At 55.6% G+C, this 13,165-nt stretch overlaps 3 protein-coding genes across 3 annotated transcripts; 2 read left to right on the forward strand and 1 right to left on the reverse strand.

The window, feature by feature from the left end:
* Positions 1 to 1,008: 1,008 nt before the first annotated feature.
* GCG54_00008463 (uncharacterized protein) lies at positions 1,009 to 3,960 on the forward strand (the record flags this gene model as incomplete). The annotated part of the gene is made up of 6 exons (XM_045408429.1): positions 1,009 to 1,047; positions 1,203 to 1,295; positions 1,357 to 1,442; positions 1,502 to 2,157; positions 2,214 to 3,218; positions 3,269 to 3,960. The coding sequence occupies 6 exons, from the start codon at positions 1,009 to 1,011 to the stop codon at positions 3,958 to 3,960; spliced, it is 2,571 nt and encodes an 856-aa protein (XP_045263119.1).
* Positions 3,961 to 4,565: 605 nt separating this feature from the next.
* Positions 4,566 to 7,208, reverse strand: GCG54_00008464 (Spindle assembly checkpoint component MAD1; the record flags this gene model as incomplete). Its single annotated transcript, XM_045408430.1, has 2 exons — positions 4,566 to 6,710; positions 6,780 to 7,208. 2 exons carry the CDS (start codon positions 7,206 to 7,208, stop codon positions 4,566 to 4,568), a joined length of 2,574 nt encoding a protein of 857 aa, XP_045263120.1.
* Positions 7,209 to 8,531: 1,323 nt separating this feature from the next.
* Positions 8,532 to 10,207, forward strand: GCG54_00008465 (Phosphatidate cytidylyltransferase; the record flags this gene model as incomplete). The annotated part of the gene is made up of 2 exons (XM_045408431.1): positions 8,532 to 8,546; positions 8,615 to 10,207. The coding sequence occupies 2 exons, from the start codon at positions 8,532 to 8,534 to the stop codon at positions 10,205 to 10,207; spliced, it is 1,608 nt and encodes a 535-aa protein (XP_045263121.1).
* Between the last annotated feature and the right edge of the window lie 2,958 nt (positions 10,208 to 13,165).

Genomic DNA, 13,165 nt, shown 5'->3' on the forward strand with positions numbered 1-13,165 from the left:
CGGACATGCGCTGAACTTTTCGGCAGCACTTGGGCCAATTGATTGCATCTAGCAAGAAGAAAAAAAGTCGGAGGAGGGAATGGTGAGACAATTGGGATGAGGCAAGAAAGGTACGTGTGGAGAAGTAGTCAAAAAGCAGCAGCTAGAGACGCACGCTGGGAGCTGCCTTTGGAGGACTGCCTTCATTCCGGTAATGGTGGCTGGCTACCTCCTCCGTACTCACTCAGCAGCGCAACTGCGAACGAGGCAAGGCAAGGCAAGGCGAGAGAAGAGTCCAATGTCGCCAATTACCCTGTCGAGGTACCTCGGATACGTTACCTCCTCCAGCTGTGGACCTGGCGACCCAAAGCCATTTCCGTCAGGTCACTTGCGCGGTCCAGCTCCGGACAGGCTTCCATTCGTAAACTTGGGTGCTGACGGGACTCCTGCGCCTGCTTCCACACTCACCCAGTGCTGCCCCCCGGTCCGGTCCACTCCACACTCTCCATCATCGGTCCAGGTCACACTGGATCCAGCTGCCCAGGAGACCTTTCCCGGCCTTTCCTGCCATCCCGGGATTCTGCCATTTTGCTGCGCTGCTGGTGACTGGTGAGGTGCTGCCTTTGCTGCCTCTGCCTCGTGTGAGTGAGTGTGCGTGCGTACCATAGTGTATTAGCGACAGCAACAACGCCTTCCCTGTCTCTGACCTCTTGCCTCGTCCTGGCTTGGCCTTGCTTCCACCAGGTCCGTCTTTCGCTGCGCCGAACTTGTTCCATCCATCCAATCCGCTCCATTTCCTCCATCCATTTCGCAACCCACCACCACCACCACCATTACCACCACTGCTGTTGCTGCTGCTGCTGCCACTCCTACAACTTCCTCCACCACCAACTGTCGCCCTCCCACGATGCGAATGCTCCTCACCTTGGCGACACCCTCAACAGCATTATAGACAGCATCGCTATGCGCGCCGTTTTTCTCCTTGACTGCATTCACCGTATATGATTTTGCGCGCACTAATTAGACACAATGGATGATCTTGCGAGGGCCGAATACCCTGCCATGCTGGTATGTTTTGCTCTCCCCATCATCGTCACTGTTTCCCACTGCAGAGCCCGACGGCCCAACGCTGCCACCGATTCCTCTCCCCTTGCCTCCGTGTGCCATTGCAGAAGCGCATTGTTTGCGACCTGATTGCTAACCATGGCCCCTTCTTTGTCCAGGCACACCTCCAGCCCATGCAGGCTGTCAACGTCCTGACCGATCGCGTGAAGAGAATAACCAAGATCAACACCGAAGTTGCAGACTGGCTACAGGTAATTGATTACCCAATCATCTCTCGGGAGAGAAACCCCGAAGCTGAACAAGCCTCTCCAGGAGCGCCGTCGAGTCGAGGAACAGTATGTCCAGAGTCTGCGGAAGCTCATGAACTTCAAAGTTCCCAACGGCCAGTCCGAGCTCGGGTAGGTCGCTTTTCTCTCCGAGGCCTATCCACCGTCTTGCGTGCTAATCGTCTGTGCAGCGTATTTTCTGGACCCTGGGACAAGATCGTGCTCTCCGTCGATGCGACCGCCCACTCTCATCACCAATTCGCCAGCCTGCTCGAGAAAGATGTCGAAGCGCCCCTGCGCAACTTCCAGGCCCGAAAGGAGATGCAGAACATGCAAACCATCTCTGCCAACCTGACGGCCATGGCCCGGGACCTCGAAGATGCCCAGAAAAAGATGGACGCGCTGGCTAGGAAGGGCCCCAAGACGAATGCGCAGAAGATGGCAGATGCCACCGCTAGGCTCGAGCAGGCCACCCAGCAATGGGATTCCCAAGCCCCATTCATCTTCGAAACCCTCCAGGCTCTCGACGAACAGCGCGTGAACCAGTTGCGCGACCTTCTCACCCAATACCAAACCCACGAAAGCGACCAAGCCCAACGATCCCAGAGTAAGGCTGCTGAGACGCTGGCCTTGATGCTTGAAATAAGTACCGAGCAGGAAATCGCGAGCTTTAAGGAGAAGATTGTTTCCGGAAGGCCGCGCACGGAGAAGAGGGTTACGACATCACGACAGTCCTCGAACGTGCCTACAAGCCAAACTCTGGCTCCACCCCCGCCACCTTCTTCCAGCTTAGGCCACCATGATGACGATACGAGCGACCACTCGGGAGCTATGGAGGGCAAGTCCGGTATGTTGAGCACGAGGATCATGGCAAAACCGACAGATGGCTGACATGTATCGCAGAATCGAAGTTGCGGAGTCGAATCGGCACGATGCTCGGCCGGCGCCGACAGAGCATCCACGGTGGCTTCGGTCCGATTTCTCCACAGAAGACCGGCGGTTCCTCGTTCGGCCGTGGCCTTAGTAGCAGCCATAGCAGTACCCACGTCCGCCCCAGTGGCCTCTCGCCAAGAGCCTCTTCGCACAACTTGGCCGAAACCAACAACCGACTGTCCGCTCTTGCGGAAACACCCGACTCGCCCAGGCCGCCCCATTCGTCTGGAACCGACAGGCCGTTCCACGAGGGAACCAATGGCTTTGGTGAGGAATCGTCGGAAGCTGCTCGTCTTGGTTCATCGGCTGGCACTGTTAATGGCACCCACGACACGGATGTTCAGGATGTGGCCCCTCCCCCAGGACCGCCACCGTCCCAGGTTAAGGAGGCCGAAGCGAAGGACTCCGAGGGTTTTACGATTCGCCCACCTGCTGACGATCCGATCTCTCAGGCTCAGCGCGAGGCCGCCGAGGAGAATGAACAAATGTTCAAGCTCAACATTGCGAGCTCGCCGATTCAGGAGGAGGACGCTGATGCCAAGGAGGCTGCGTTGAACAGCGTCGCCAACACACTTACACAGATGGCTGCTCCTTCGCGAAAGCTTGGAACAGTGCGTGGACGGAGAGACGTCAGGAATACCATCTATGTGCCGCCGCCAAACATGCCCGAGCTCACCAATGAGAACCCCTTCCCGACATCCCCTTCACTGCCTAGCCAGTCTTCGAAGCCTACTACTGTCGCAGCGCTCGCCTCTGAAGCAAGCATCGCTGCTACATCAGATACTCAGTCGATCCGTTCAGCCAATTCCCTGATGAGCCTTGCTCACCTGAAGCACCCTGAAATGCACGAGCCTGGTCTCAATGCTTCTATCATCGAGACAGTGTCAGCTACATTCGAAGAAGGAGAGGTCAAGAATGCCAAGGTTCATGGCGAGATTGCCTTTGCTTATCATCCCGCCGGCGACACTTCTCCAGGTAAGCTTTTGAGCTACGCTTAGCCAAGTTGATGTGCTAACGTCCAGCAGAGCGTGAGACGATTCGTATCAACAATTTCCCTAGCTTGGAAGTCATCGGACCGAACCGCATCTTTGTTCAGAACAGCCCTGACAAGCCGGATGAGTTTAATCTCGATGTATCGCACATCAACAAGACTGCAACAGCGTTCACATATCGTGTTCACCCCGGCGACGCTGGCCTGGCCGCCCACGTTCCTTTGTTCATCCGACCCGCTTGGAAGCCTCAGGGTGACAAGCTTGGACTGCTTTTGCAGTACTCGCTCAACCCTGCTAGCGGCCTGACAGCACCCGTGACGCTGCAAAACGTCGTGCTCGTGGCTACATACGAAGGCGCTAAGGCCTCAGGAGCCCAGACGAAACCGACAGGAACCCACTTAAAGGAGAAGCACTTGGTGTACTGGCGCCTTGGAGACCTCACACTCACCGCCGAGACGCAAAAGATTGTGTGCCGCATCATTGGCGCCGAAAATGCCGAGCCCAAGCCGGGCCACATCGAGGCCAGATGGGAATATACTCCCGAGTCCCTCAGCAGCGGCATCTCCATCTCGAGACTGGAAGAGATCAAGGGCAAGGGCAAGGAAGAGGAAGCCGACCCTTTCGCGGACGACAACCCGGCATCGCCCGCCCTGCCAGCTGACCAACAGTGGGTGGATGTGAAGCTGTTGAAGAAGATCACGAGCGGCAAGTACGAGGCCAAGTGATCGGCGCCAAGCTGTAATGAGGAGGAGTTTCAGGAGGTGTACATACCCTTATTGGAAGCGGTAGATTTTGATTGAAGGACATTTACATAGCGAGCGTATGCGGTATGTGGACGGCACAACTGGAGAAAGGGAGGAAAAGGACACGCGCGGACAGCTTTTTCTGCGCCTGGTGACGGCAAATTGCGTTTTCCCTTTTCATTTCTGGATTCCCCCGAGGATATGTTATCACATGTCTTCTTGGTTTTCCCAACAAGATGGAGACGGACTTGGATTGTAGGTAGCTTTTGTACCGATATGATGAAGAAAAAAGTACTCCAGAGCCACATGCATCTTGTAGAAGGTGAACTCAATGTGGAACTTGTGAGAGATAATTTAGTCTTGGGAAGGAGAATCGCGGGAGATGGGTGATGATTGAACAGAGAAAAATACATATTTGTCATTAAGCAAAAGAATCATGCAGCATGTAAGCCTCGTCCCAGTCCAGGATTCGAGGTGAGGTATCTCGTGTAAGCAAACAAGTACATCGGCCCTGAAACATAACGAGCCATGCTTTTTGTTAAGAAAACCCATCGTATCCCGCTCCTGCCCCTATCCGGACGATACAATCACTCGCCCGAATTCTGGTTCCTTGAATGCTCTTCGTAAAACTCCAACGTGAGCGCGGCCAAGAAGCCGGGGATACACCCCTTCTCACGCACCCAGAAACCGATCTGGTCGCCGATGCGACGGGCAAAGGCGCTCTTTGGCCCGCCGCCGACCTTCATCGTTCCCTTCTCGCCGTCAAAGACGATGGAGTTTTCGTACTCGTCCGTTTGGGACGGGTAGAAGGTGGACTCGACACGCATCTTGCCATTGGGCATGAACATGACGGTCCAGCCGAGGGTCGAGAAGATGGCCTCTTTGAATTCGAGCGACTTCTTGGACCAGACCTCCTTGAGGCGCTTGGCGGACTTTTGTGCGGATGCCGTCTCGGCGCGCGCCTCTTCGACCAGACGGTTTGCGGCGTCCAGCTGGGTGATGGGAATGAGGCGGACAGATGGATCTGAACGTAGCTGGGCGAGAAGGTCTGCGTTTTCTTGCTTGAGGGCGGTGAGGGTGGACATCTTGATGGCTTCAAAGTCCGAGGTGGGGTTGGAGCGGAGAGAGAGGATGCGCGTCTTGGATCGGGCCTTGAGGGTCTTGAGCTGTTCCTGCACGACAGATAGCTCCTTCTGGGTGACGCTATGTTGCGTCTGGACTGAAGACAGCTGATCTTGGAGCTTGCGGTTCTTGCGAGTGAGAAGGCCGACTTGTTCATGTGCGGCCTCGTCGTTCTCGTCGCGGGGCCGTTTTGTGCCGGCCACTGCTGGTGCGGGCTTGCCTGACTCGATTGAAGACATCTCCGTGTGCAATGCTTGCACTTCCGAGCGGTACTTGTCGACGAGATCCTCAAGCTCTTGAATGCGGCGAGACCTGGTTTCATCGACAGACTCCGGCTGGAAGGCCTCGTCCTCCGCATCAAAGGTCTTGAGCTGGGCGCGAAGGTATTCAACCTCCTTCACAGCAAGGACACGCTGGCGCTCGGTGCGCAGACGGGCCTTGTCAACGTTTTGGGTGGTGGCCACAGTCTTTGCCTCTGCGAGTTGTGACTTGAGAGTGGCGTGCTCTTGTTGAAGGGAGTTGAGTGCAGACTCTTGCGCCGCCAGCTCAGCTTGGAGGGCTCCTATTCTCTCGACGTGGGAGGCCGACGTGAGTCTTTCTTGGATCAGAGCGCGAGCAACATCCTCGGGGGATTCAAACTCTGCCTCAGTGCCGGTGCTAGCTAGGTACGCAGTCCATGCCATGCGCTCATCCTCAAGACGTTGACGTTGCATACGGGCTTCGGCCAATTCTGTCTCGAGAGATTGGGCAGCCTCGAGCTTACGTTGAAGGGATCGCTTCTCCTCCTCAACGACCTCAACGGCCCGGTGAATCTGGCGCAGGTGCTTCAGCTCAGATAGCTGCTCGCGGTTGGTTGCTTCAAGGTTGCGAATATGTGTTACTTGTTCGGACAACTCCCGCTTGATGATAGCCATAGTATCAGCATCGCCAGTCTGGGCCTTCAGCCTGAGTACTTCCGCTTCAAGGTCCCCAATCGCGTTGTCCTTGTCGACAAGCTGGGACTGGACTTGTTGGAGGGCAGTCTCGCGAGCTTGTGATTCCTGCTCCAACTCTTGAACTGACTTTTGTGCAGCCTGCAGCTGCATCTCCAAGTCGATTGTTTTCTTCTCGTTGATTCTCGCGGCTTCATCTTTCGCGCTTGAGAGGTCTTCCAACTGTTCCTGTAGCAATCGCGCCTCGTCTTCTGCACTTCGCGCGCGCTTTTCTAAGCTGGACTTCTCTTCGGACGCGCCCTCTCGCAAATCACTGAGTTCCTTCTGGACATTCTCAAACTGGCGCTGTGCTTGCGACTTCTCGCTCTCGGCAGTCTGCTTGGCAGTGAAATCGAGTTGGGCTCGGCGGCGTTCCTCCTCGAGTTCAACTTTGTGTCGAGCTTCGGCCATTTCCTTCTCTTGCTCGAATGTAGAGATCGTGTATCTGAGGGTTCCCAGCTCCGCCTTGAGCTCCTCAATCACCTGTCTCTGCGATTCATACTCGGCCGCGTCTGGCGGTGCCATGTTTTCCTTGGAACTCTCCCGAGACGCGGCGCGTACCGAGCTCTGACGGGAAGCGGGACGGCTATTCGCATCGCCGCCGGTAAAAAGATTGTACGTCGGTTGGGTTGCGCGAAACTGAAAGTTTTTCGGTCAGCGTTTGCGGGGATCGGGGTCTTTGTTTTTGTTTATTTTAGGGGATCGTACCCTGGATTCTCGTAGGGAAGTGTGTGGTCGTGGCAACGCGCTTCCGCCGGTGCTATTGCGAAAGCGATTAGTTACGGAGCCTCTCCTGCCTGGAGGGTCGCCTGATGGGGTGTGAGAGCGCATGTCGTGGATGCTGTGCCGATTGTTAACGGCGCGTCGGAGGAGTGACTTGGTGTTTTGGCTTTGGGAGCTCCGGGTTGCCGGTGAGCGTGTCACGTGCTCATTAGCAGGGATCTCTGCACTGGCACGATCTCCCAGGTCCGGCGGCTCTCCCCTGTCGCCCCCGTCGGTTCCCCGCGGTGTCGCCTGCATCTCAGCTGAGGCAGCTGGGCCCGGGTTGCTTGTCGCGTCTTGTTGCATTGCTGTGTTTCTCGTGGTCGAAAAACTACCAATCTCAAGCGTGAGCTGCTCGTCATCATCGTCTTCCATCTTGAAGAGCCGCTGGCGCTGTGAGTTTAAAGGTTGAAGTTGCGGAAAGAAAGTTTCGCCGTCTGAGATATGCAGAAAGTCAAGACATTCCTGACCTGGGCAGGTGTTGACGCAAGTTTGCGACTTTTCCTTTCCGATTTCCTACCTTAAGCTGTTCTCGGTATCGGCAGGTAGTAATTGGGCGGTGCTGCCTGTCAAAGCCGTGGGTCACACTTGCAGCATTGAGATGGAAAGTCTCTTTGCTATTTGCACCTTCCTAGACATGGACTTTCTGCACTACAAATCAGCTGATGGCAATCGAAGTTTCTCCTGCTTCTCTTGCCCTGTCGGATGAACCCACACAGTCTTCGACTATTTCGAATCAGCAAGCTGCACTTGCCTCTTGTTGGTCATGTCATCTCATCATCTGTTCTTCTATTCCCAGTTTCCCGTTCTCTTTTGCATTGTTTGAGCCCCTTCACTGTTTCAATTGCTCCAAAAATCTGTCAAATTCTTATCACGGCCTCAAGCATCAAAGAACAAGACACAGCTAGACAGACAACGGCCCTGGACCCTGTGGCTGTCACTGCACCGGCTGAGAGGGCAGGGCGGAACGGCGGACAGGGGCAGCAGCACCATGACGTGATCCCCACATCCCACATGCCTGGAAGCTTGTTCCTGTCTTGGCTGCTGCATTGGTCACGGGCTGTTCCGTGCCCGGCTGCTCCTACCTAGTGCGTGCTTGCCCGAGCTCACTGCCAGAAGCAGATTTCAACGATAGCTTCAGCTCCTCCGAATTCCCCCTCCGAATCCCCCCTCCGCAACCCCGACAACGACGCCGAGCCCCTTCCAAGCTCATCGATACCCAGCGATACGATACCGCGAGACACCGCTTGCGAAGGTGAAGCTCGGCCAATTGGGGCAGACAGACAGGGGCAGCTGCCAGTAGCCATTAATTTGGTCCGTAATAGCCGAGCTCGAACCCGGACCGGATCTCTTGACTCGAACTACGCCCAAGCCGATTTGGAACGATCGCGAACTCACAAATCACCTGCGAGAGACTTCCACGGCGATACGGACCCTGTTACTGCTTCTATTGGATATTGGGTGCAAGTCTGAGACTGTTTGCGACACGGCTTGGGTTGACTCGGTCTGGACTGCTGCCTTTCGCCTTGCGGACATTGCCCGCCCGCCTTTCCCGCCGTGACCTGGCTCCCTTGTGTGTTTTGAATGGATAAGCTCGAACTCCCACTGTCACTTTGATACCGCATCTATTCTCGTCCTCTCGTCCTACGACCCCACATCGACAGCCACGTCTACAACATCCAAGCGGGAGCGATGACGATGTCCCGCCTTATGGTAAGCCCTCTCTCTGTCCCCAGCTGAATGGACCAGAGGTGGGAACTGCCTGCTGATACATGAGATAGCTTCAGCCTCTTCGGGCTGTCCCCTATCACTCTCTCCGGTCGGTTGCAGCGTCCACCATCGCTGTGACACCCGCCTGGTCCGCTCGCTGGTACTCATCGAACGAAGACGCCAAGAAAGGGGACCCCGCCAAGGAAGCCGACAAGAAGGAGAACAAACTCAAAGAAGAGGAGGAGGAGGATAGCCCACCCGCGTACACTCAGCATGGGTCAGCCATCAACTTCAACTGGGCACGCGAGGCCGAAAAGGCGCGCAAGAAGGAGGGCCCGACCATTTCCGAGGACAACTGGGAGGATCACGGAGACGCTAAGATCGAGGAATTTGATCAGCTCCCTTACAAAGATTTCGGCATCAATCAGCACATGGAGGTCAACGCCGAGTTCAAAAAGGTCCTGACAAACGTTGTTCGAGAGTTCCGCGCTCCCGTCATGTACGCCATGGCTTACGGCTCTGGTGTCTTTCCCCAGTCCAAGACCAGTAGAAGTGTCACTGATGAGGAGTTTCGCACCGTTCACCCCAAGCCGACGTCTTCCTTGATGGAGGTCCAGAAGGGCGGCCCTAAGATGATTGACTTCATCTTCGGAGTCACCCACACTCAGCACTGGCACTCACTCAACATGCGCCAGCATCGCGACCACTACTCTGGCTTGGCCAGCTTCGGCTCGGGCCTTGTCTCCACCTTCCAGGACCGCTGGGGTGCTGGAGTCTACTTCAATCCGTATGTCACTAAGAATGGCATGCTCATCAAGTACGGTGTGACCTCTATCGACAATCTCTGCACTGATCTGTCTACCTGGAACAACTTGTATCTCGCGGGAAGACTCCAGAAGCCGGTTAAAATCCTGCGCGATCATCCTCGAGTTCGTCTCGCGAACCAGGCCAACCTCCTCGCCGCCGTACGCACTGCTCTCCTTCTTCTCCCCCCTAAGTTCACCGAAAAGGAGCTCTACTCTACCATCGCCCGCATCTCCTACCTTGGCGACCCGCGCATGGCTCTCCCCACGGAAAACAAGAGCAAGATTTCAAACATTGTTGACAACAACATGGTCTCCTTCCGCAAGCTCTACGGCCCTCTCCTGAACACCCTGCCGAATATCGACTACAGCGAAGGGGCCGACCAGCAGGCGAAGCATATCTCGGACCCTGAGTATGATGGCGCCATGCACCAAGATATGGACCCTGTCAAGCGGGGTAACATGGTCCGCCGTCTTCCCAAGGCCTTCCGCTCGCGTCTATACTTCCAATACCAAAAGAAGTTCATGGTTCCGGCTGCCGACTTCAAGGCCATGATGGACGCGTCCAAGAATGAGGATGACGTTAGCTACAAGCGTCGCGAGGGCGGCGGCTTCGAACAGCGCATCGTGCAAGACGACACCGAGGAGTTGCAAAAGTACATTCGCAAGGTTATCAAGCAGACAGTCAACTGGCCCGCCACTGCTCAGTCCATCAAGGGCTTCTTCACCGCAGGCGTAGGCCGCTCCATCCGGTACATGTCTGAGAAGTGGACCAAGTATAACGAGGGCAAGGCGAAAGCCAAGGCTGAGGAGCAGAAGAAGGCAGACGAGGACGCCGAGAAAACCAAGAAGTCCGGATAGACGGCCACATCAAGCTTACCACTTACATGGATGGTTGACGACTTGCACAGTCTGCTCGATGCAGCTTACGAACATTCAACATGCGACGCCTTAACGCTTAGTACATATGATATTTCTCGCCACGAAGTTTTCAAGCTTCAAATTGTACATTACCGCGAAAGCATCTGAGCGAAGACTGCTCCTTTTAGCTTGACTCACTCGGCAGGCCATGACCGCGATGGTTCGGTATTCGGATCTTGCGCTGCTTGGGAACTGTCTGACTTTGCCATTTCTTTTCCTTTGTCTACGTCGATACGGAGAACTTGCATTAGCATCAGGGTGGTTCGACTTAGAACAGGAAAAAGGATTGGGGTTCTTGGTGGTTGATAAGCCTGGTCATTTGGTTCGTTGCGCTTGCAAAGTTGGCTTTCCGCAGAGTCCTGAGAACTCGGCCAGGATTTCTAGGTCCCCTGGAGCATTGAGAGGTTCAAGGAGAAGTCCCTAGGGCACTCATGGTGAAGAGGCGAGGCATTTGGCGTTGAGGGCTTGTAACACAGTACTACCAGGCGAGAACCTGAAGGCCAAATTTTTGGCGATCTGAATGAAGTGCGACAACGTCGCAAGTTGCCATGACCGATATGCCATTCCTGCTTGGATTTGTATACTTACTACGGGCTTAGACCATCACATTGGAATGCATCCTCTGCTGCATGCACATTGCTTTGTAACCGTGTTTTTCTTGTCGAACATGGAATTATTTTATCAGGCAATAGCCCGGCTAGTAGTACAGGTTGTTGTTCATTACATCATTAGGCACACCTCTCGGAGAGTTTACCACTTCTTCTTGGCGTACTCGGCAGCACCGTCAATGATCTTGTCGGTGAAGCCCTCGTCCTTCTTCTTGTCCTTCTTGTCCTTGCCGCCGCCTCCCAGCATGCCGCCGAGGAAGCCGCCGCCGGAGGAGCTCTTCTTGTCGTCGTCGTAGCTGTTGCGGCCTGTTTTCTGGTTGTAAGTATATATTGTGGGTGTATATTTGGGAAAAAAAAAAGGGGGGGGGAAACTCACGTCCGTGGGAAGAGTGGCCACCGCCGTAGGAGTCTGAGGGACCGTAGTCGTCACGGCGTCCACCGCCGCTGCCATAGCTGTCACGGCCGCCGCCATAGTCGTCGCGGCGAGAGCCGCCTCCGTAGCCACCGCCGTAGTCGTCACGACGGCCGCCTCCCATGCCGCCTCCCATGCCTCCGCCCATACCGCCGCTGTAGTCATCACGTCGGCCGCCGCTCATGCCGCCGCTGCCGTAGCTGTCGCGGGGAGGACCGCCCATGCCGCCGCCGTAGCTCTCGTGGCCGCCTCCGTAGCCGCCTCCGCGACGGTCGTAGTCGTTGCCGCCGCCGTAGTTGCCGGAGGAGCCGTAGTTCTCGTGTCTGCCGGAGTGCATTTTGGATGTGTTGTTTATAGGATATGGGGTTTTAAAGTGTTTGTGTGTTTGAGGTTTGTGGTGATGGGGTTGTTGTTATTGTTGGTTTGATCTGATGAGTGAGATGGATTGGATGTTTGTAGAGGCTTGATGTCTAGAGTTATATACTTGATCAAGCCTTCCCAAAGTCTTGTCGTCAACCTGTTTTCCTCAACTACGTCAAGTCGTACTCCATCGAAATCACAACCAGACATCACCAAGCATCATGGGCTAACAAGCAGGGCGCCCACAGGTTTACGTTTGCATGGCAAAGAAGACGTCAAGCTCGTCCGGGGTGCGTCGCATCACGATTCACATCCCGCCTTGGAGTCTAGAGGTGATGGAGGGATCTCCAGCCAAGCACGCGACCAAGTGCCGTCTTGCCCGGGTTGCCTTGGTTCCAGGCCCAGCGGCGAGACATCTCTGTGTGTCGTGAGCTTACGTGTGGAAGGAGAACAAGCAAAGACCAAGCAACGGGCAGGTTCTGCGATGAACAAGTTTCCGGTGGTGGGAATACTGGGAACGGGTGGTGGTTGTGACGATGAGCCGCAATCGTCTGGCTCCATCTGATCTCATCGCGCGCCGGTCATTTCCCTAAAGGGGGCGTTCTTTGTGGGCACGCCGCGGGGGCCCTTTACGGGACGTGGGCCGGGAGAGGCGTCGCGGTGTGGCGATGTGGAGACGGGCGCCTTTCTGCATGGTGTGGCCCCGGTGGGCGCTTGAGGCTTGAGCAGGAGGTACGTAGCGGGTTGATCACGAGAAACTTGGACTGGGCTTGTTTTATTTATGGAAGCAGGACCCTGCTTTTTCTTTCCGCCGCAAGGGAAAATGGGCGATCGGTGGTCCTGTCGTTCGTGTTGGTGGTGGACGATAGTAGAAACACTAATGGTGTGAGAGGTGTCGTCGGTTCAGAGGCGGTGGTGGTGGTGTTCAAACGGCCTGGTTTGGCATGTTTCTGGAAGGGTTTCGCTGCGGAGATGGGAGAGGCTGGCGAGGTGAGGTGCCGGGGATGACGCAGACGGTTTCTGGGCGAAGGGCCTCTGTCCGTTTAGCCGTTGCCAAGCGTTGCGCCCACCGGAGGACATCTAGTGTGCAGTGTTCGTAGGTTCACCTTACACCATGAATTGAGGCTGACATAAGGCGACAAAGAGCCCCTGTCTGACAGTGACAGACTGCCAGAGCTAAAGGGTCTGGCATTCCTGCTGCAAAAACCTTACGGACCAGAAGGCGGGACGGTGGGCAAGGGTCCTCCCAGCCTCCTCACTTACTCCCGCTAACATATCAGTAGAGACCACCCGGGAAGGCTTGAAATCGAACAATTGGCGGTGTTGGACGTGTATGCGTACTCTGTAGACGCCCAAACAATGCCCAGTCCTCCCGGGCTTCCCTCCTATCCAACCACCGGAGGTTCTTGGCCGCATCCCCCGACTCGCCCGCTGGGCACCTCCAAGGTTCTGCCCGGGCCACTTTGCTGATGACCTGTCGCATCCAGATTATCTCCCATTTCCCACTCTCTCTTGTTC

Source organism: Colletotrichum gloeosporioides (genome assembly GCF_011800055.1).
Source record: "Colletotrichum gloeosporioides strain Lc1 chromosome Unknown consensus_52, whole genome shotgun sequence".
Taxonomy (NCBI): Eukaryota; Fungi; Ascomycota; class Sordariomycetes; order Glomerellales; family Glomerellaceae; genus Colletotrichum; species Colletotrichum gloeosporioides.